The 24,327-nt window shown below is 32.9% G+C and overlaps 1 protein-coding gene across 3 annotated transcripts; it reads left to right on the plus strand.

Annotated features, from left to right (window-relative positions):
• Window positions 1–22,539, plus strand: LOC132697909 (glutamine--fructose-6-phosphate aminotransferase [isomerizing] 2-like). 3 transcript variants are annotated; one of them, XM_060663666.1, is made up of 12 exons: window positions 1–134; window positions 9,035–9,142; window positions 9,197–9,286; window positions 9,341–9,654; window positions 14,181–14,322; window positions 14,711–14,734; window positions 15,566–15,586; window positions 16,784–16,938; window positions 16,990–17,205; window positions 17,424–18,047; window positions 19,559–19,936; window positions 21,887–22,539. In XM_060663666.1, the coding sequence occupies exons 1-11, from the start codon at window positions 128–130 to the stop codon at window positions 19,931–19,933; spliced, it is 2,076 nt and encodes a 691-aa protein (XP_060519649.1). In that variant the 5' UTR covers window positions 1–127; the 3' UTR covers window positions 19,934–19,936; window positions 21,887–22,539. The 3 variants fall into 3 exon arrangements, with proteins under 3 accessions (XP_060519649.1, XP_060519650.1, XP_060519651.1); XM_060663667.1 differs by lacking the exon at window positions 15,566–15,586; XM_060663668.1 differs by lacking the exons at window positions 14,711–14,734; window positions 15,566–15,586.
• Window positions 22,540–24,327: the final 1,788 nt, after the last annotated feature.

Consider the following 24,327-nt stretch of genomic DNA (forward strand, 5'->3'; position numbering starts at 1 on the left):
AACGATTTGACAGTTCCTTTGCACTTGCAGGTTATTCATATATAAAAAGCTGTATATAAACTTTTGGCATTAGTTTGTTGTATAGTGTGTATGGAGTGTGGTGCTTTAAGCTTCTAAAAACTGAATCATGTGTGGTAAGTTACTGTACCCAATTTTTCATGTACGTAACCTCGATCGTTTTCGGGGATGATCGCGCTTGATCTACTGGAGTTTTCGAATTTTGCTTTTCATTACTATTTGCCAATCAATTGACATAGTGTAATTGGCAAAAAACATTTTTGCGGTTGAAGCCATTGTCGATATGGCGCAATTTAGTGATAAAATATACGTCCACGTAAACTTAAAAACATTGCCATAATTTCTCTTTTCGGATGGAAAAATATGGGGCAACATTTTTCGTTGCAAAATCTGAATTATGTAAGCAATTTCGTTTCAATATTTGCCTAATTATCGATCCGTTATAAATTGATAGTCTATTAGAACAAACGCAGGTAAGCAAACTTTTAGAATTATCTTAAAAGTGAAAGTCTACGATGTACGAAAGTATCACCGTGTAGGAAAGCAATCAAAATACCAAGTTATTTGATATTTTGTTTTATTGCTTTTAAGCATCAGATATGATGTACTCTGTATGAATGTTAAGTTCTCTTCTGGAATTATAATATTAGACAAACATTTTTTAAATATAATTTTTAGTAACAATGAAATTTTTTAGTAATAATGGAATTTAATATTTCAATGCATTTGTTGCTAACAATTTGAATATCTTAATTCTTAAGGAATTTAATTAGTTGAAGGCTTTATTTGTGGCAAATGTAGACAATTTATGTTGTTGGCTTCTAGCTACACTTTCTGTTATTTTATTACTGCATTAATTGTGGTTTTAAGCCTCACCTCGTGCCATAATACACAATATTACTATTGGACTTCTCATAAATTCATAAATGGCTACTTTCGTTAATATTAAACCTGCGAGGAAGTTTAAATGACAAGAGTTTTGTATTTTGTAACTAAATTTATTCCTTTTGCTTTCGCGGGGTTGGTATGTAAAACTTACAGAGCAATCAGAAATAAATGTATCCAGGCCAGATGATTATCACACTAGAATTAAAATTTTGTAATTTTTTTGGATTCAGGCTGCGTTTTGAGAACGGAGAAAATTTTCAGCAGATACATAGATGCTTGGGCTTTTGAAAAATCCAATTACTCAGCTATACCTAGTGGCGCAAGTTCCAAATGTTATAAGTATGCAGCACAAACCTGGGAGAAAAATATTTTTGAGATAGACCAATCTTTTGTTACCTTTTGATATAATTTATTCAATGTACATAATATAGTATAAGTGATATCAGTCAAGTGTTAATAAGAGCTGAGTTTCAGAGCTTATTTGTCTCAATAATACTTATGACTTTGTGGGATGGTGAGTTATACCTCTTTTATAACCATCACAATCATAAATTTACATTTAAACCAATTTTTAATATTTCAGCTTTGTTCGTTAAATACTGTATGAATATGTAATTAAGAGTTTAATGTAAAATAAAAGTCATAAAGCTTGTAGCCATCTTGGCGCACCCTATAGTCTCCGGTAAAAGTATATGTTTCTGGGTGTAGGTATAATAGTATATTTCCTTATTTGATTTGACGGTGAACTGGATTCGTATGGATTCGGTTTGACGTACCAGCAAATGCAGAACGTTCAAGGTTAACGTTTAGGTTACGCGTTTCTTGCAACTCATTTTCTGATTTTCGTATACTTTCTATTCTTTCCGTCGCTACTTATTAATGTGACGGTAATAGAAGACCGAGAAAACTTGACCTCCGCAGAAAACGCTAACTGGTTTGTTTGGGTGAGGACTCGTAGCACCAATGCAAGGTGAATCGCGACATGCGAATTGTTTTACGACCTCGCAAACCTACGCCAAGATCTTTTCATATTGCCAAAATTCTGCATCAGTTTAATCAATTCAAAGGATTGAATTTAGTGTTAGTAATTATATTATTATTCATATTTTCTTATATTAAGCATCAAAAATCGAAGCCTGAAATAATTTTTCATAATTTCATTTCATTTTCTTTGTTAAAAAGCACAAGTTATTAGGCATTTTTTTAAATTTGAGCACAGCATAGTACACTCGCTAACTGTTAAATACATTTTGGCAAAAGAGTCTTATATACTGTGCTTTTCTCTCGCCAGTTGCGAACTAAAACTAACCAATATAAGTTTTTTATCTATGACTGCGAATGCCGTTGGTATTCACGAATGTAGCACTTTTTGAAGATAATGTTTTGGTTAGTAGAAAATAGGTGTGTCCGCCGCAATCTAGTTTTCTAGCGGCTGCAAGGTTTTTGACAGATTATGACGTTGACAGTTGCGCTACCTGGATCCGTTTTTTAAAGCAGCGGGAAAAAAATGTAGCTTCTATTTTTTGGCTGCTTCTGTTGTTAGCAGTGCACACAGTCTACACAGTCTACTACTCAAAAGTCTAATGTTAAAAGTAACAAGAGAAGATATAAAGCAGAGGAAATGAACTTAAGGTAGATAGCCACACAGACAGGATATAGGAACTAAAAATTCTTATAAAGGAATCAAACATTACTCAACAGGAGACAAATAATTTATTCAGAGATTATTTTAATCTAAAAAAAATACACCTTTTTTGCATGCTATCCAGATATGGATTTAAACTAATTTTTTTGTTGAGTCTAAATTGTTGAGGAGGGTATACTAATTATGTTTAAAATATTTTATCTTAAGTGTTCCATTATAATAGTTATAGTTATTCCCATTAGAAGTTTATTTGGTTTAATGGTGCATAGTGAGAATTGTATTTGTTTATTCCTACTTTATCTTTTGTGTTAATGTACCTTCATTTAAAAAGGTACATTTCATGTATAAATTAAAATAAATACTCTGAACTGATGACATTAAATTTTTATTTAATTAAAAACGTATAAATAACACAATAAAAAAATAAATGAAATCAAACTTAATAAATTTCTGGCCAGCAAGAGGTTAAGTTATAAAATATTCTTAAACGGTGCCCCATCTAGCCTAATTACAGGGTTGATAAATAATGACAAATTGCATTGCTCTTTTCAGTACCATTAGGTGTTTCTAAATCTAAAGTTTCAATAACATTCAAATAAAGACATTCATGTTAAAGGGGCTCATTTGATAAAATAAAGTTGTAAAATATTTTTCTTACTCCAAGTACTGCAGTCTCCTAAATTTACCTTTTACTTGACCAAAGGATCATAAAAGTTCCTGGTTCCTTCCGTTTTTTCAGAATAAGGGTCATTTTTCTTTAAAATGTTCAATCAATTTCTGGAAGAAAGAAAAGCGGTAAATTCTTCCTTTTTTCCAGAATAAGGGTCATTTTTCTTTAAGCCGTTCAATCAATTTCTGGAAGAAAAGGGGTAAATTGTCGACATTTGTAATAAAAAGACTTTAACTATTGTTATATTAATATTTTAATCCCATTTTATTTCAAAAATAAAATAGTGTACAAGCAAGTACCATTTATAAATATGGATAAACTTAATTATAAAAATGAAATAAATTTGCCTGCATGATTGAAGGACTTATATGAAAATGTGCAACATACTCTTGTTCGCTATATTTCGGCACTTCTGTTCTGCAACTTAGTTTTAAATCCTTCAGGACCAATAGTTTCCACAGCGGCTGTATCTGTGGAGCAGTTTCCTACTAATTCTTCTAATAACACTGCAACCTTATGGTTTAAATTAGTGAATTCATCTAGCTTTCTAATCCATTTTATCATCCATTATGAACTATGAACAGTTTGGAAATGCGTATTAAATTTTTAAGAGGTTAGGTTAAGCTAACGTCTTTTAAGCTGCTGCTAAAATTTTGCATGTAGCTGCTACCTTACGGTGATCCGCTTTATGCATCAAAACCAGCCTTCAAGACGAGAACATCACAACCTTTAATTTTAACAAAATTATAACAATATAAAACTTTCAAGCGTATGTACGTACAGAAAAAATAACAGCAAATATTGCAGCTGCACAGTTGTACATAGTTGGAACACTTAAGCTATTTTCTATGGGTGGGATCTACTAAACTTTTAATTTAATTTAATTGAAGCTTTTAAATTTTGGGGTCAATACGCAAACTAACAATTTACCAAATACAAATACTTATTTTTACTTACTGCACCGGACTACGGGCGGATTTATATTTGCATCTTTATCTAACCCATCGACACTTGTATTTCTTCTTCGTTTTCTTTGCCGGCTCCATTCGCAGTTCTCTAAACATTTAACCACGCAACAGATTCGTATTATGCCTGATTGGGTTTTTAAGCGGTTACGATCGATTTTTAGTTTTTTTTTGCGATTTTTAGAGATTCATACCACGCTTTTTTATTATTTGTGTCGATGAGAGTTGTGATTTGGCATAGGTCTATAGAGTTATAAATATAAAATAATATTATAATAGAGTTAGAAATAAGAGATGGTACGTTCAAATATTTCGTGAACTCCGTTTTTTTTTACTATTTTCAAGTTTCAAAATCCCAACATTTTTATTAGCAGTAGAATCTGACAATGGATACTGAAACACCGTTTTCTACAAAATTTTGCTGACGTTGCTGTTTAAATCCAAGTAAATAGGGACTTTCGAACTCACATAAAACTCAACATTTATGTTGTAAAACTATACAAATTGGTGACATCGTATATTTATACTTATATTTAGGGCAAAAAATATCCAAGTTAATACTGCTTAATCCATTTTTGAGTAATTAATCTCAAATGTGAATCGAAACACAAATATATAAGGTTTTTCCCAAGGTTGAACACAATGTATTAAAAAAAAAATCACTGAACTTTAAAAGTATTATAATATTTAAAATAGATAATTTTTTTAATTTTTCCTAGCCTTTTCCAAAACCTATTCTATATTCTATTTCTATCTTCTATATTTATATTATATATTATTATTTATATTTCTATCCGCAATGAGTTGTTTGTTGACTTTTCCATGTTACTTTCCCAAACTTTTAGTCCCTTTGTCTCACTGTAAATGCCCGGAGTACTTGCTTGACAATGAAGATAGCCTAATTTAGCCGAAACTCGATTGGTTCAGGAGGGTGCACTTAGTTCTACTAATATATTTTTCTGCAAAGTTGGACAGAAACAGCATTAGCTTCTTACTAATAGGAAACACTAATGTTTCGAGAATTTGTTTATTGTCACAATTTAGACTCAACTTCAGGGTGGCGTTTCCACTCCCAACCATCGGTATTAAAAAAATTTAACAGTGAATTTATTGCGAAACACGTTTTTACCTTTTGTCCTTTTGCCGAGAATGCCAAGGTCGCCACATTTATAAGCCATTTCAAAACGATTTTAATTATCCGCGGCGCGAAAGCGAAAGTAGCAGCGTATTATCAAAAAGAAGTTCACGCTCATCCTCGTACGAACTAAAATAATCGTTAAATGTTCAACGGTTTTGCAGGAATGAAAATAGAGATAAACATTTGGTTAGAAAATATTTATAAATATTTTAAAATGTGACTATAGAATTTTTCAACGCTATTGTATTTAACTAACATGTCACTTTTCCGAGAAAATAAGTAACTCCATTGATTGGTAAAATAATATCGAAATAAAAATAAACTTTATAATCTTCAATTTCAAAAAAATATCTTTTCTTTTCCCTGCTCTAAAATATCCGTTGCGCATTGATCAGACGAACGTCAGTTTTATGAAGCACTGTCGCGAGCCAATTCGAACATTTCCAGTATTTTGGTCACGAGTTTGTGTGCAGAGACTATGCCTGAAAAAAACTTAATAGTTTATATGTTGCCATATTAATATTCTTTCTTAAATATATATTACTCATATATTACGTAGTACAATAGATTCTTTCAATTTTGCTTAGCATATGTATAGCAAAAATTTTTTATATCGAATATCGTTTCAATATCATAAGTTTCAGTTGGGCAGTAGACTCGAAAGGAATGTTTGTCTAACAAAAATGAATAATTCGTTTCATAAAGTTAAAACGAATGGACTCATACCGATATGTTTTAAAAGAAAAATTTAAGTCTAACAGATATTTATTTACTTAAACTATTAATTTACATACATAAAAAGAAACAAAATTTTCAAACAAGATTTGACATTCATTGTCACTCGACAAGAAAGAAAGATAAGTTTCAGTTAAAAAAATTAATAACTAATGCTATAAAAAATCACATTCTCGTTCCAAGCAAACATAATACAATATGCTTGCCGCTGAAATTACAGATGTAAACCAAAAGAAATTCAAAAAGTATTTAAAATCTTTACTAACCACATATGTTTTTTATATTTATAATTTTTAAAAAGACTACTAACGCGTTTATAAACTTCTCCCGACATTCATTTATTAAACACTCACTCCGCTCGTGCCTAAAGGAACTCGTAACTAAATTATATATGTAAAGTTTTCTTCAGATATCAATTCATATTGTACTGAATAGTACAATATAATATATAATATTTACAATGTTTCTTATCAAATGTATTCCAAAAATTTTTCAAATAAATATAATTTAAGAGCGTTTCAATAACGACAGATAGGTATAACCATTATACAAAGTTACCCTTATTTTTTGTCACCAATCTAAAATAACTAACTTATACAGTGATTATACACATCGATCTTAATTTTTTTCTTGCAGTAAACAGAAAATATAAAGGGTGGATCAAATGTCGATACCAATTTTCTTTTTTTAAATAGAAAACATTCCAATTCCAACAAATCCATTTTCAAAGTCTGTGTCAAATTTCACGCATGTTTCATGTAGAATATCCTGTACGATATAAGGACGGCTACAAAATTTGATAAAACAAGCCGTTAATATCTGGAGCAGTGGACTTGCTTTCTTACCAAAGAAATAGATGGATGTATTTATTCAAAAGCAATATATTGACTGTAATAAAGTTACCGAAGTTTTTGACGATATTTTCATTAATTCTTAATTACATTATATCACAAAAAATAACGGAATGGAACACAAAAACCCGTTGGCAAGTATTCAAACACATTCGCACCAACAATCTTCAGCATGAAAACTTTTCTATTGTAATTGATTATATGAAATGAATGAATGTAATATACGGGCAAATGCTCCAGTAGAAAGAGTATTTTCTATTATGAACAAATTGTGGACATCTGAAAAAAAAACAGTTACAAATTTCCGCCCTCAAGGCGATGTTGAAATTAAGGTGAATATAAGAAAAACGTGTCAAGAGTTTCATTCTTACTTGAAATCGTCAACAGCTCTATTGAAGCAAATTTGTGTTTATAAATATATGTATAATATGTAATGTAATGTATGTAAATATATGTATAAATATAACCAAATATTTTGATTCGTAACTTGTAGGCCAACTAACTTTTTCTTAATAAATAACTTTAAAAAAGAGTTGTTTTTTTCATTGACTACCTATGATTTGACTTAAATAAACCAATATTTCGTTTTGAGTCAAAAAATAAATGGTCACATTTCCTATCTTACCTTTTGTAAGCAAAAGAATACAACACATAATTGAAAAAAAATGAAACCCACAGAATTGAAATTTTAATTGTAATTAATTAAATCTTATTTTATTAAGTTTATAATTTGTTTAAGGCAAAAGAACCAGAGAGACCGATTATAAGATTCACAATGGCATGGAAAAGATCGGCTACGGCCAGTTCGTCTAATGAGAACACAAGATTAAATATTTTATTAGAAATTGAGGATAATCCCCATCGTGCATCTTCTGAAATAATTTCGAATAATGATATTAGGCGCATACTATACTTTTGTGAAACTATGATGCAAATGTGCAACTTAAATCCATTTTTTCATCGTTAGATAGTATTTAGCAATGAACTAGGTTTTTTAAATAAACAAAATTGTAAATGTTGGAGTATAAATAATCCCCGATGGATTAAATAAATGTTGGGAAGGGATTTTGAATAATAAAATTATTTCACCTTATTTCGTGGATATCAATATCTTAATTTGTACTCTCGCAGTTTCTTTCCCACATTCAAATGAACCTGATATACTATATAGACAGATTTGGTTTGAACAGGGTGGTGCTCCTCCACATTTTGCTCCACAAGTGCGTCGATATTTAAATGCGATTTTTCCCAAACAATGTGTTGGCTGAAGGGAATTAATAGAATGGACTGCAAGATCTCGACGGAATTTTTAAAACCACAAAATTGTGATGATTTAAAATTAGATGCAAAATAGGGCTCAATTAATGAAAATATCCTGAGTAATGTTTTGGAAGGGTTGTTAAAGCAGTTAAGGGTGAGCATGTTCTACACCTAATACAAAAATTTCTTTTACACGCCCTGCTTCGATCAATTTTTTTCTCAATTTTACTCGCTGTGGATCTTGTAAAAGGTCTTTCTGGATATTTGCGTTAAGCAAATTACAAACTTCAGAGTTCTCGTTTTGTCACCATATCCAATAAAAATTAAAATTTCAGTTCTCTGAACTTCATTTGTTTACTACCAGAAATACTCATAAAAAGTAAGAGATGATATAAATAATATGCTAACTTTCTACTTTTACATTTCTACATCTACTTTTTATCGCATCCTGTATATTTTCTAGTTACTACAAAAAATGCGTAAGAAAAAATTTTCATTTTTAAATGAATTTGTTCCATATTTTATATTAATATTTATTTTCATTGTATAATTGATATCCACACTAAATAAATGAAATAAAATATTAAGGTATCATTAATCCTTTAAGTAAAAATTAGCAGTTTTGCAAAATATACTTATAACATTTTCAAATTTTGTAATGTAGGCTGCTACATTTAATTACTAAAAACTGATCTTAGCCCTTGAGCCTGCATACATAATCAGAAACGTTTCTTTAAAAACAAGAATCCTTTGTCTTTAACTGATTTTCGTAAATCCAGCTTCTGACAAAGATGATCGTGGCATCCTGTACAACATAAAGTAAACTGTATAATGTGAATGCATAAAAGTCTCCATTTCTTTTAGGAATATTTGCATACCTGAACTACTTAACCCCAAAGAAAAGGTTAGAGATCTTGGAATTGCTGGTCAACGGTCTAAAACGATTGGAATACAGGGGCTATGACTCTGCAGGTATGCGAACTGCCTTATCCGTTTTCGGTAACACTGATTGACCCTTTTTTTAAGGCATCGCGGTGGATTCTTCAGATGAGACGGCCATCGCCCTCATCAAGCAATGCGGCAAGGTCGCCGTACTAGAAGAGGCGATTAAACATGGTACCTCGAAACATTTTCGTCAGCTGTCTCAATCCTAACAAGTGACACCGTTAGTTGCAGAGAAGCTAAATTTCGACGCGTTATTGGAAACGCACTGCGGCATCGCACACACCCGTTGGGCGACTCACGGAGTCCCCAACGAGATCAACTCCCACCCCCAACGTTCAGACGAACACAATTCTTTCGTGGTTGTTCACAACGGAATCGTTACCAACTACAAGGAGGTCAAGACGTTTCTAGAGCAGAAAGGGTTCCGGTTTGAAAGCGAAACCGATACCGAGATCATTGCGAAACTGATTTACCATTTCTATCAGAAACATCCGAATTTTTCGTTTAGAGAGCTTGTAGAGAATGTGGTTCAGCAATTGGTAAGTAATAAGCAAAGCGGTTAAATAATTATTTACATACCTTCCCCAAATGTACAGTAGATATCGGTTAGAACGGCATCTTTGGGACCTAGAACATTACGTCATTACAACACTGGTCAAAATTATAATATAAGAAAAACATACATATGCACAGTATCGGACAAAAATACTGGAATGATGTCCTAAATAAGTATTGGTATGAGCAATCAACGACTATTGACAAATATGCCACATGCATTAAAAATAAAAAACCAACTTCCTGTTTACCGCGACAAAATTAAAGCTTCTAACCTGCTTAATATTAAAGTGACAAATTACTAATTGGAAGTCAGTATTTGGTCCACCCTTTATTCACAATAATCGGCTAGCATCTTTTTGGCACCGAGCAGATCAGATTTGAATTTTTTTCATGGCTTGCAAGTATTTTGGATTTCTTGAATTTTTTTAGAGCGAATTTTTTTTTAACGATCTTTCATAGGTTCTCTGTCGGGTTTAAATCCGGCATTGCCCATTCAGCATATGGCAGTCTAACTTCTTTTATAGCATTATATGAAAGTTGATCCAATTTAGTATCAATTTTATGAATAGGGCCTATTCGATAGGATTATTTGCTTGGCTTCTTCCAGGAAGTGCCGCTTTCACCAAACGACGTTGGATGGTTCTCGAAGGCACCCCTTCTGTACCCAATTCTGCTAAAATCTGACTTGCAGATAACCGTGGACAGCTTTGATTAATGTATTCGTATTCGTAGTTTTTTTTTCTCCTCGCTTCAAGTTTATAATCCTTCCACGGGGCCGAAAACTTTGTATTAGTTTTGAAACAACTTGTTTTGTCACCCTAATGGTTCCTTTATTGTTTTTTGTGGTATTCCAGCTTTATAGGCTTCTATAATAATATTTTTTTCTTTAAGATGAACAGAATAATGTATCCCACGAGGCATCTGACACTATTAGGTTGTACCGAAAAACGTTATCTTCAATGGGTTATTAGCCAACAGAAAATAAAGCAGTCATTTTAATTTTGTCTTGAATGAATGAATTTTTGACATCATTTTCTGGTTCGTTGTGGAAAGAAAAATATTTTCTAATGTATTGGATTGCGTTTAGAGCTCCTTTAGCTGTTGGTGGATCTTCTACAATATTTTCATTATCATCTTGATATTGACGAAATTTCTTCAATCGTCTTCAGCAGGGATATCATTTTGGGTCTTTCGAAAATGATTTTTGGGGCTGAGATATCACCTTCATCTAAAGGTTTGAGAATAGCTGTGGTGCTGACTTAACTTCATTGCCTTTAAATTTTGTACAAGCAGAATCTTTCTCTTTTGTGCAGTAAACTTTAAATCATTTTTTTCTAACAGTGCACCTTTCATCCACGCTTTTCTGTTGTTCTCATATGTCATGGGCAAAGTCTTTATGTTTCTCAAATGTATTTTTCGCCTTACTAATAACGATTGATTTTAACCTTTCTGTCTCTGTCATCTATGCTGTTAGTAGGAGAGTTATTCGATCCTTTTGAAAAATAGATCAGTTTCATCTATATTGAATATATCGCTATCTTGGTATCCTTCTCTGATTTTAGGTCAAACGTTTTTTAACCAATTATCACGGACAGTCTCGAAAACGGCAGTCGCTTCACCTGAAAATTTCCCCCAAGACATAGAGGGCCGTTTGCGCTTTTTTTGTAGATAACCAACTGAACACTTGAAATTTTTGCACTACAATTTTTGAAGCTGGTTCGTTGGCTTGAAACTGGTCCATTAATGGGCATGTTGTGACTTCTCTGATTTTTGATCCACTTCAGTAAAGACTGGTCAATGGTCGATTTTTTACCGTGTTCTCCCAATTGTTGCAATAGTAGAATGAGAAACCTGATGTAAACGGGGGTTAAAAATGATTTGTACATTTATAGATTAAGTGTTTAAACTTCCGTCTAAAGCAGCTGCTATGGCAGATTCTTCTCTACGCTGAACACTTTACTTGACACTTCCTTTTTTGAGCGTTCTCTGTTGCGCCTTTTAGTTCACAGCACGTTGATAACTTTAAGCTTCGAAGAATTACTGACATCAACTGTCAACGCTATGCGGGTAAGTAGGTTGCATATTAGAAGGCTGGACAATTTTCGCCGTTACACCCAATATGACGTTATTTCGTCGACTAGGTTCTTTTAAATATTTTTGAATATTCGGAAGCGAAATGGAAGTTACACTTACAAGCGAAACTAAATGTCAAATAAAAAGTACAGACTGATTTATCTAAATTTCAAAGTGAGCTTATTAGGTGTCAGATATTAATGTGCCGAGAATTGCATAATTAAGATTTAACATATTTCGTTGTACTTCAGTTGAGAAATATCCGATTTACATGAACTTGTCACTTAACACTGCTCACTTGACGAATCGATTTACAATTTGGCAGCTAAGCACTAGCAATAAACTAACCAAAGTGTAAATTAATAAAGTAAACTCAAGTGTTTTTTCTGGTTTAAAATATTGTGGGTGGTATGAAGACTACAATAATAATAAATAATAAATTTGTCTTTATCATTGAAATCAGAACAAACTATTTTTGGGATTAAAAACACAATATGGTCTCTAGAAGAGAAAATAAAGGTGATGTCAGCAGTCCAAAGAAATCTGAAAGCCTGTAATTAAAAAATAATATCCATGAAAATGGGCTTTTGATTTTGTGCTACCTTACCAAATAACGCCAGTTTTAAAAGTTACGTTTTCTTCGATTCTGTTCTTCTAGCTTTTGATCTATTTAACCCATTTTCTTTATTGATATCCTTCATTCATTTTTGATCACATGATTTGACGAAGCATGCATAATTTTTTATTAAATAGTTGCCTAGTGGCAGCACGCTGACTATAAAAATTAAAAAGATATTTTATTACACTTATGTAATAGTGTTATATGCAACAAGTTTCAAAAATATATTCAATGCGTGGCGTACGACAAACGTCAAAATACCATGACTAAATTCTGCGGAAAACATTCGATCGCTCCCAACCTCGTGATTACAGTAACGGACAGGTCAGAAGTGACTGGTGAGCTTAGGCAACCAAGCTGACGCTTGCAGCATGCTTGATTAGTGCATAATTGAGTAGGGAGTAGAAAAATGTATTTTTTAAATTGAAAATATTAAAATTTTTTAAAAATCGCTAAACATTGAAACCTTTGTTGTTATCGAACAGAAAAATATGACAAAGCGTGAAAATTGAAAATATACATTTTTAAATTAAAATTCCTTTATAAAAATGGCAATTTTTCAAATTTTGATAGTTTCAAGTGTTAAGTTGTCACTTTATGATGTATGGATGTCAGATAACAGACATTCTATAACGAATTTAATCAAATATTTCAATAGGTAATGGAACCGGATAGATAGCGTGAAAAAGAAGGGGAAACGTAGTTTACTTTTTTGAAGTTTCTGTTGCTCTCGCTAAATTAAAAAAATACTCCGAATTTTCCAACTAACCAAAACCAAATTATATTGTAACAAGATTTTATCCAAATATTTACTGCACTGCAAATTTATGTTGCGTTGAACATGACTAATTAAAATTATATTTTTTCTAGAGCTCTATAATAGGTGATTGTTTGATTTTCTTATCTGTTAATTATTATTTACTGTGTAGATAACATTCTTCTTTTGGGACACATTACAGGCATGTGTTGCATTTTTTATTTTGTATTTTATAATAGGCGACATTGGGAAAATGTAAATATAAAATGTCAGTATCAATCCAAAAGCCAATATGTTATCATAATATCAAATATAAATACAACAGATTCATTTCAAATTAGACAGGTGTGTGGGTTAAGCATATATTTTATTTTATGTTTAAATAAATATTTTCCTCAATTTTTAAACAATTTGGATCAGTACAAGGAACTTAACGGACTTACTGTCGAATACGCGATAACATTTTTTAGGGATTGATAAAATATACCCGATTTCTCAAAAACAATTTGCAAACACAATTGGGACAGACCGGTAGTGTCAAATATTTTAAAGTAATATAACGTTATACATATTTGGTACGGGCTATTTATGTCCTTCGCATATTATATTAAAACCACTGCATCGAATTAAAAGATAAGAAAGTCTTCTTAGACAGTCCCGCCCGATGTCTTTTATAGCTTTAAGGTCAAATAAAATGAATAGCAACATAGCTTAACAACAAACAACAAGAATAAGCGGTTTTATTTTTATAACTTTGGTTACTTTTTTTTAATAGTTTTGTGAAATTGTCGAGATATGTTTTCATACAAACACAAAATTTTCTCTATCAAAAAAGTTACACCGATTTCTTACAAATGCAAATTTTATCATTACACTGACATTCGTTTTGGTTAGTTGAAAACGGGGAGTGCCCTTTTAGAAGCGCCCCAATTTTTTTGGGCCGGAGTAGCAATGTAAGGTCGATTAAGGAACACAAAATCAGACATAACTTCAAACCTAAAAACGGCGTGCTATCAGAGTGTGAGGTTATGTCTTTCCTAAGAAATACAAAATTCCAGGAGGGAGCATTCGCGCTTTGCTTCAAGTCCAAGTACTTCCCTGGCGAATGCGTGGCGACAAGACGGGGTTCGCCCTTATTGGTCGGTATAAAGACCAAAACGAGACTAGCCACGGACCATGTGCCCATATTATACGGAAAGGGTAAGAACGCTTCTGTTGCACTCTTGCTCTCATTTTATTACCAAGTCTTGGTAGTTCTGTGTGGGACAAAACTTTAAAAATTTAGGTGGGTTGGGTGTCTCCTTTTAATTTTGTAGTTTTGGCAGTTCTGTTAAAATGCATGATTATGTTTAGAACGTGCTTTGTAAACTTACTAACATATATGTTTCTTTACTAGATTGTAATAACATTTCTGTTATATTGTGATAATTTACGCCAATAATCACTATATTATCCATAATATTGTCATTGTAAATAACATTTCTGACAAGTCTGTGTATTGATCCTTTTTTGTATTTCTGATGTTTATTAATTAACCAATTGTTTGTTTTGGTACTTTGTTCCTTCTTGCGGACTGTGGCAATCGTAGACGAACCTCCAATCTCACCAAAAGGTATATATAATTATTTCCTATGCTAATACTACTGGGTACTGGATTGTCTTATTTATATTATTTCGTTCATTTCAGTGAAACCTTATCTATCGTTTTTAAAAATACGGAATTTGCGGTTGTGCAATATGCAAATGTCACCGTAATGTAAATCGCGATTTTGATGTTTAAAGCGACTCGAGGGAAATGAACGAAATCATAATATAACGCTTTTTCTGTTTAAATTTATCGGCACGTTTATTGACTATCTTTTGTAACATTGTAATATGTTGAAGTAAAGTGCAAATTTTAAAAGGATTTACCATACATTCCCAAGGATTTACCATACATTCCCGGATAGTATTCCCAAATTTTCCACAAATTTAAGACTCGTGTGTATGATACCTTAAGATGCATTGCCGCGTAATCGAAAAATTAAGATAAACGCTTTATCTAATTACTTATAGTATTGACCATATATATACTAATAATTGAATGTGACCGTTGCTGTTGTTTGTCACCTAAAAATTTATTTATTCCTGGGTTATCACAAACAGATAAACATCCATTATATTGTCGTGTTAACTGCAGATTTAAAACATTGATAAACGCCAAATGCAAATGCAAATATTAGAAAAAACGTGGTTGTACTTGTTTTGTTTAGTCGCTTTTTCAACTTTATTAAAGGGTTAAAAATACGAAAATATTTGAACATTACCTACTAGTTTTCCTTCCTATTTGTTTTATAAACGAACCCATTAGTAAAGTTGAATTTGTTTATTTTTAGTTTGTTATTTTCTTTTTTAATGTTTGGTTTGTTTTTTTTTCGTTTTATTTTCCCGGGGACCCTTGCAGCCGAAACAGACCCAAATCCAGGTAGTAATCTTTTACTATTTATCCATTCTTTATTATTTTACTTACATCGCTTTTAAGCTTGGCCTCCATATTTGTGGTATTGGGACTTACAGTATTTGGGGGTGAATGACACACATTTCTAATGTCTAAGGTAAGTGGAGCGGCTTCAGGAATTTGGTTATTTGCTTTTTCTTTTTTTTTACTATATTAATTTAAAAAATGGTGAAGGCAATCATGTACTGAAATAAATACTGTAACGTTAAATTAATACTATATAACAATGATGAGTATTCTAATGTATGAGATGACTTTTTATCTTACACAATGAAATAATGCTTCGGAGAGTCTATTTTATGTTTATTCTGTTATAATAATACTAATAGCAATATTATGTAAACTAGACTGTAAATCGTATAAATAATTAAGAAATGTTTCCGAGTTTAGACCTATATTATTTTCTGTGCAGTTAAAACAAAAAAGTGCCTATTTTTTCGATGTGTCGATGTGTCCTAAAAAAATTAAAAAAAATCATCTCCTACATTAATGGAGAATTTTGTGCTGTGTAGGCTTTACGACATAATCTATATTTATCTGCGGTGTGTGGATATCAGACAATGCTTCTGCAGGTAAAATCTTTTATGCGATATTATATATATTATATATATACGTTCATATACAGTAAAACGTAAAAATTCGAAAGTTTCATCTAAACTTATAGGTTTTAAGGATTTTTTTTTAAATAATTAAAAAAAAAAGTTTTACACAAAAGTTCTTTTTCTCTCATCAATGCTATAGAGCATCTAAAAATATATGCTTCCTTGAAAAATAACGAAGTTGACCTTCATATGACCTGAAGTCGAGTGGAAGCTACGTCATATTATTTTAATTAATAGTTTTTTTGATAAATACACAAGGTAGGCCGTTAGATGATGCAAGCTTAAAGCTGGGACCCAATGTATATTTAATAAATTAATTAAACAAGCGGGTATACAAATTTGAATTACATACAGTGCATTCCATATTAAAAAATCACCAACCTCTCAAAATTTGACATTTACAAACAAAAATTACATTTTTAACAAAAATGTATTTAAATTGAAACCTACCTATAAAGTCCAAGGAACGATGATTCCACTTTATGACGCTAGAAAAATTCATCGAGGTGGTGGCCCAATTGTTCTCAAAATAATGTTCATATTAATTGGTGACTAATTTTAGAACACAGACCACACGGTCGGAACGAATACCCCACTCTGCCCAGGACCGGTTCCACTTCTGAATTTGAGCCCTTGGAAGACAAACAGGTGGAATATTTCTTTGCATCTGACGCATCTGCCATTATCGAGCACACCAACCGCGTTATCTATTTCGAGGTACGCAATAGAAACTAATGCGGAAACTGTTTAAATTCTCGTATCGTTTAGGACGACGATGTGGCGGCTGTTAGAAACGGAGTCCTCAGTATTCATAGGGTTAGACGCGGCGGAGACGACCCTAACACTCGTGAAATCACTACCCTGAAAATGGAACTGCAGCAGATCATGAAAGGCAACTACGACTACTTTATGCAAAAAGAGATCTTTGAACAGCCCGAATCGGTTGTCAACACCATGAGGGGACGTGTCAACTTTGAAACGGGGGTGAGTGTTACATATTGCTTTCCGATTTATAGAAATAACAATAATAGAATTGATACGATAATTATTAACCAAAGTAATTTCAAATTAAAAATGAGAAAATTTACGATGCTAGATAATGCACTGGGCGAGAGGTTAGAGGTTAATGACGTCAGTGCTCATATTAGTTTGCTAGACATTTGTTAGTGTATACTACCCAAAACTATTTTTGATCATTGTAGACTGTTACTTTGGGCGGTATCAAAGAACACATCCCAGAAATTAAACGATGCAGAAGACTGATGTTAATCGGTTGTGGCACAAGCTACCACAGCGCTATCGCTACCCGCCAATTGCTCGAAGAGCTCACAGAATTGCCCGTCATGGTGGAATTGGCCAGTGACTTTTTGGACAGAACGACACCCGTGTTTAGAGACGACGTCTGTTTCTTTATCTCTCAGTCGGGCGAAACAGCCGACACCTTGATGGCGCTGAGGTACTGCAAGCAACGCGGTGCCCTCATAGTCGGAATAACCAATACCGTGGGAAGCTCAATTTGTCGAGAGTCGCACTGTGGGGTCCACATAAACGCCGGACCGGAGATCGGTGTTGCTTCCACCAAAGCCTACACCAGTCAATTCATATCTTTGGTTATGTTCGCCTTGGTGATGAGCGAGGATAGATTGTCGCTGCGTAAAAGGCGGGAAAAGATCATCGAGGGTCTGAGAAACTTGCAAGAGCAAATTCGAATCGTGCTCAAACTGGATCAGAAAGTAAATGCACTAGCCGAGGAGCTATACAATAAGAAGTCACTACTTATTATGGGCAGAGGATTTAATTTTGCCACTTGCTTGGAAGGAGCCTTGGTAAGTAGAGAAGCTAGTAGTATAACATCACATCAGCTAACAATTATAGCATCCAAAGTGAATTTTTTCTTTATGAACATTTTTAACATTAATAGTATAGGGATGAGGTTATAATAATGGTGGAAAGACGCAAAGATTAACAATTAAGCTATGTACATTTTGTAAATTATGCCATTGAAAGTAGGTGGAGGCTGAGCATAGTGTCTCTGATGAATGATGCAGCTGTTTAATTCACATCCTGCTATAATTTTTGAAAGTGGTCATTGCAAAGTAAACATTTCTACAATGAAATAGCTTCTTAAGTTATGACCAATACCTTATACAGAGGTTTCTTTGGTAGACAGCCGGCAATATTTCACGAAAACTGGTTCTTTTCTTCTGTTATCACATGGTTTTTTAGAAAACCAAATATAATATACGTATCCATGCCCAGTTAAAATAATTTGAAAAATCTGACCAGTTAACAGGTCGAGAGAGACTCAAAATATGAATCCGCTGCTGTTACCACACCTCTTTTAGTAACACTTTGAGCACCTTAGGCTTGTTTTGCAATATTGTTCACGATTGATACTCCGTTACTTTACACCGGGTTTTTCGGAATTCACAACATATTTATCTGTTAAAATAACGTCTGTTCTTTATATAAACACGTCAAAATTTATAAAAATATTCTTTAAGTTGATTTTAATAGTCTCTTACGTCTGCAAGTAAGCTTGTCCAATTTTTTGAAAATCAAGTTTTTAGTAATTAATAAAAAATCGATATTTCGGAAAGTCCCGAACAAAGCTACAGAAAAAACGGAAGGAACATAACAGTTTCATTTTTTATTGTTTCAAAACATAAGTGGCGTACGTCATGACGACAAATAAGCGTGCCAAATCTTGTCAAAATCAGCTATAAGGTTTTTGAGTAGTTAATTAAAAAGCGATATTTTATAGGAACCTTGAAAACAAAGCGTATAATACAGAAGGTCAGGAAATAACAGGGAGTGACTTTAGAAAACAAAATAAGAAAAAAGTACCTACATTTAAACATATTTAATTTAATTTAATTCATTGCAATTTTGCAGAGGGCAGCACAAAATAATGAAATGTGATTTGCTTAAGACATTTCGTTCTGGACTTTAGAGAGTTATTGCGGTATTTTTTTTTATATGTTTTTATTTTTTTTTAATTAATTTCAGGATTTCAAGGCAAAAAAGCAAAAGCAAGCAAAAAAAGTAGACGTCATTGCACAGAAATTGAATTTATTGAGAAGTAGTTATTATAATGTGGCTAGGTACCCCCTTTACGAGTCGCCCTTACTAGTATATTTAATAATATACAATACAATTTTGACATTTCAACCTATTTAAGTAAATCTAATTTCAAAGTTCTATCTGTACACTTTTTAGTCCGCTTTGTAAGTACGTTTCAGGACACATTCTTATGATTTTTTTCCCTATTTTTAAAATTATTTCCATAACATTTCTAGCCTCTCTGACACCAAAGTAAGTAATTTTAAACTTTCAGAAAGTCAAGGAGTTAACTTACATGCACAGTGAAGGTATCATGGCAGGTGAACTTAAACACGGACCATTGGCATTGATTGATAACACCATGCCGGTCATGATGATCGTCATGAGAGATCCCGTTTACACCAAATGCATGAACGCGCTTCAGCAGGTCAAATCACGTGACGGAGATCCGATTTTGATATGCGAAGAGGGGGACGCAGAGACGATCGCGTTCGCCAGCCGCCATCTGGAGATACCCAAGACTGTCGATTGTCTGCAAGGCATTTTAACTGTCATTCCCTTGCAACTGTTGTCATTTCACATCGCCGTCAAGCGCAATTGCAACGTGGATTGTCCGCGAAACTTGGCTAAAAGTGTGACCGTGGAATAAAATGTGAGTTTTAACCTGAAACACTAATATTAATAGTTAATACAAACTCAGAGATGATGATGATAGTGGTATTCAAAGTATGCTAGGTGACGTGCATATAAAGCTTGCAGGTAATTGTCTGAAATAAATGTTGAATGTTACTTAACCTCAAATTCGTCCCCACTTCTCCGGTAATCAAATAATAACCTGTTGCGTTCCATTGCACGCTGTATTTTTTCATGTCAATCCTTTACATCTAGATTGCTTTTTTGCAATTTGCCAAACTCTTTATTAATAGCACTTTTTTCTGTTTTCTTAAATTTTAAAAAATATACAGTCGAAACTCTATATAGCGACATTGAAGGGACTGCTTTTTTTTTCATTATAAAGAATTATAGGCACTTAAAAAATAATAATACTCATATGTGTTCTGTAGTATTTAATTATTTTATATAGATATTTTAACACCTACTTAGGAACATTTTATATAAATATTTAAGAACTACATTTAATGTTTCAAATAATCGGTCATTTTCTTTTGAATTTTTTTAATATGCCAATATGCATCTCATACTTTGGCTTGTATTTTCACCATTTCTTCGAGAGGAGCATTTTCCCCATGATAGATAAAAAATTTTTCTAGCAGCTTAACGGAATATAGGGCTTGTTGATTGGTTGGTGGTGGTGCCAGGTCAACTTCTTCATCTTCTTCTTCCTCTTGGTGCTCTTCCTCACCTTTTCTTGCTTGTTGTAATATAGCTTCCTCTGTCAAGTCTGCTGTTGTAGGCAAATCATGATCTATCACCATAAAATCTTGCAACTCCTCACTTGTAAACGTAATTGTTGTTTGAAACTGGTTTATCCACTCGCTTAGTGGCTGATCATCTTCCAAGTCCTGTTCGAATTCTGTCTCGGTAATAAGCCCTGCATGAAGATAGGAGTGTGATAAGAATTTTATCTGGCATCATTCTGGAAAAAATACCATTTTCGTCAGCATTAGAAATGTCGTCAGAAGGGTACTTTTCTGCTAGTTTTGGCCACGTCTTCTCCAGCCAATCGTTAGTGATGTTTCTGTCGACATCGCTGGGTTCGCCACTTATCTGTCCATAATTTATACCACGTCTGTGTTTGAACTACCCCAACCATCCTTTCGAAGCCCTGAAATCGATAATGCCAAGCTGTTCGTCAACCTTTTCTGCTTTTAATTTTATGATGGGTCCAGAGAGTGGTACATGTTTAAGACGTTGCTGTTGGAACCACTGTAACATTGACCGATCCAGTCGACGGTGTAAGTCCGTATCGACGTCCCACATCACTTTTCTTTTCTCCCCGTTCTATCTCCCAAATTAAAGCAACTTTATCATTTAGAGATAAAATTTTTCGCTTACTTGCCATGCTCGCCGTATTCACTAACTCAAATTAGAACTGATTGAAACAATGGTGTGCTTTTATACATACCGATAAAGGCATTAACATAATCGCTTATTACGAGAAAAACATTTAGGACGACCAGGTTCTCGGTAATTAGATTATTAGGGTAAGAGACTCTACTAATTACAAGTCGGCCTACATTCCTTACTTTGTTACCTGATGTGCCCTTTTTTCTTTTGGTATAGAGAGTGAGAAATTCGTTATACACAGTGGATTAATACATAGCTTTGTATGTAGACCTAATAGTATAACAAATTTTGTTCGGAATACAGAGTTTTACTTTATACAGAGTTTCGCTATAGGGAGTTTGCACTGTATTTCTATAATGCATCTTATTAAATAACCTTTCTTAATTCAATTTATAATTGTTTTTAAATAGTTAACCTACCAGTTGGAAGAGTTAGAGCAAGTTTTGTTACAACAAATTGATGAAATAATTGTACATTTTAGCATTATACAGGGTCCATACTGTGAACACAGATTCGGAAATTTGAACAGAACGGATTTTTTAGAAGTAAAGAAACTTTTTACTTTTCTTTGCAGATCACAGGCAGTGCATGGATGATATATGAAATCAGCACCAACATTTTGTATTTTTAAAATAAGTGATTGTGTAAAATCTTCTCTAAAAGATACCAAGATGTTGCAATACTGTAATAGTGTGTGTATAAAGTATGCCACCCTTTTAAACCATTAGGAACCATGTTAACATTTTAAGAATGTGATAAATATGTTTACTAAATTTTTAGATTAAATTACTCAATTTTCTTAATTATATGATGAAAATTTGCACTCGATATCTTTAATGATTCAAAAAATAAGAGTGGAAAAGGACTTCCTTTATACACCTATATGAGTTTATAACTGTTAGAAATATTAGCGGAGAGAAAGATTGATTACATTGGTGTCTTTCAGAAAAGCGGTTTATATGGTTGAGGTGCAATATTAATTATTAACTTTATTTTAAAGTAGTTAATGAAGCTAAATATGAACAGCCAAACGCTCATTATCCGAAATACTTGTTAAATCCCATTCCAAAAATAAAGATGACATTGTTTTGGGTTTCTATTGAGCTGTTTGTATTAAAAATGTTTTGTATATACATATTTTTATATTTGTATTTGTTCTCGATTTTTATATGTAAAATCTGTTTAAAATTAAATAAATATATATTTTTATCATATTAGTATTGCAAATGATTTCAAAAGCTTTGTTTATTCACCGTTGGTGGCGCTGCCGGCAGTGAACAAATAAATGTGGCTCTAAGGAAGTATTTCATGTTTAAATTTTACCTTCGAAGGTTTGGTTCCCATTGTTTTCAATTGTGAAGCGGTTCCTCTTTGCAAGGTCTATCGAGTACAGGATAAGCAAACCATACAGTAAATCTCATTGGTTTCAAAAGTTGGTTTAAAAATTATTTGTATATAGTATACAGAGTGGCTTAAAAAAGCGCGACGAATAAAACATACATTTTTTAAAATGGAACACCGTGTTTAGTGTTTTTTTTTTTAATCTTTTCTTGGACCTTCCTTATCATAAACGGTGTTACTCCATATCTTCTGGTGTTGTAGGGCTATTTATTATATATTTTATATATATATTGTAGAAAAATATAGCGGCGAAAGCCGCATGACCGAAGGGGCCATCGAATGAATCCACGTCCAGTGATCCAGTTCTGTTTGTAATGATTGTTTAAAAATTCTCGAACTTCTCGATGGTAATGCGGAGAAGCTGCATCTTGCTGAAACCACATTTGTCGGATTTCCATGTTTTCAACTGCTTGAAGAAAATCATTCGGCAAAAAGTTAAAATATCTAGCCCGGAAGTGATTTCGCGTAAAATATATGGTCCAATAACTTTAAAGTTTTTTACTCCACACCACACATTAAGTGACTAATGGTTTTGGTTTTGCACTTCTCATGGCCAGAATGGATTAATTTTTAAATAATAACGCACATTATGATAATTGACTGCACCATTACTGAGAAAACATTATTTTGGACAAAAAATTTGTATCGGCCTCTATTGTTCCATTTATAACGGCGCAGAAGTGTACCTTTTGTTCAAAATCACTGTCTGTTCTTGGTGTAGTTCCATATAAAAGAGATGATACTTGTGTTTTATAGTGGTGCGACTAGCGGTATCACATAAGCTTGAGATTGTCTGGTTTGGTCAAGGTAGTATTTTTTCCGCCTCGCCTGCCCGATAAATAATATCAAATAATTCAGAAAAATCCATACTTAACATTTTTTTAATCTACAACACAAGAAGTTAAGTACTAATATCTTTCAGAAAAAATAGTAATATATATGGTGTGCCATTTAAAAAGCTCGAGATTTTTCAATTTAAAATGATCTAAATATATTCTTTTACTTTGAACACCTTGTCGCATCTAATTCAACTTCAGTTGCATAAATATTTTACGTCAGAGATCGTAAAATAAATATGCAAAAATATAAAGGGGGGGTGGGGGGCTGATGGCGAGCGAGGAGACCTAGAATTAGACTTCTCGCACATATTAAACGAATGCGCAATACAGTGCTTAAAACAATTGAATAATTTACTCACTTAATTGATTATGTACCAGTGCTGCTATAAAGCCAGACTATTCTCGCTAAATCGTATTCCGTTCTCTTTGGAAAAATACCAAAAGGGATGCAAAAGGGTCCACAAATATTACGAATGACAGAATTATAACTGTTTAGGTTAGACCGATAAATAATGTGAGTAAAAATTAACACTCTTCCATCTTGACTAACGAAGAAAAATAATAAAAGCGATGCAATTCTTCGTTATGGTTATTATTATCATTAATCAATATACAAAAACCTTCAAGCCATCAAGAATATTGTAATTCGGTTCCACCACCATCATCCAATAAAACACTATTTACTGGAATTTTTATCCACCTTTTGCGTCACATGCCCCTTCAATAACGCAATGCTTGTCAGGATAATCTTCGGTGACACGCCTCTTCAACCAAG

This window comes from Cylas formicarius, unplaced genomic scaffold (genome assembly GCF_029955315.1).
Source record: "Cylas formicarius isolate icCylForm1 unplaced genomic scaffold, icCylForm1.1 PGA_scaffold_2__14_contigs__length_35257938, whole genome shotgun sequence".
In the NCBI taxonomy this organism is placed as follows: Eukaryota; Metazoa; Arthropoda; class Insecta; order Coleoptera; family Brentidae; genus Cylas; species Cylas formicarius.

Coding starts and splice junctions, on each gene's coding strand:
- LOC132697909 (XM_060663666.1), top strand. Junction 9,143..9,196: donor CAGGGGCTATGACTCTGCAG/GTATGCGAACTG, acceptor CCTTTTTTTAAG/GCATCGCGGTGGATTCTTCA. Junction 9,287..9,340: donor AGAAGAGGCGATTAAACATG/GTACCTCGAAAC, acceptor TGACACCGTTAG/TTGCAGAGAAGCTAAATTTC.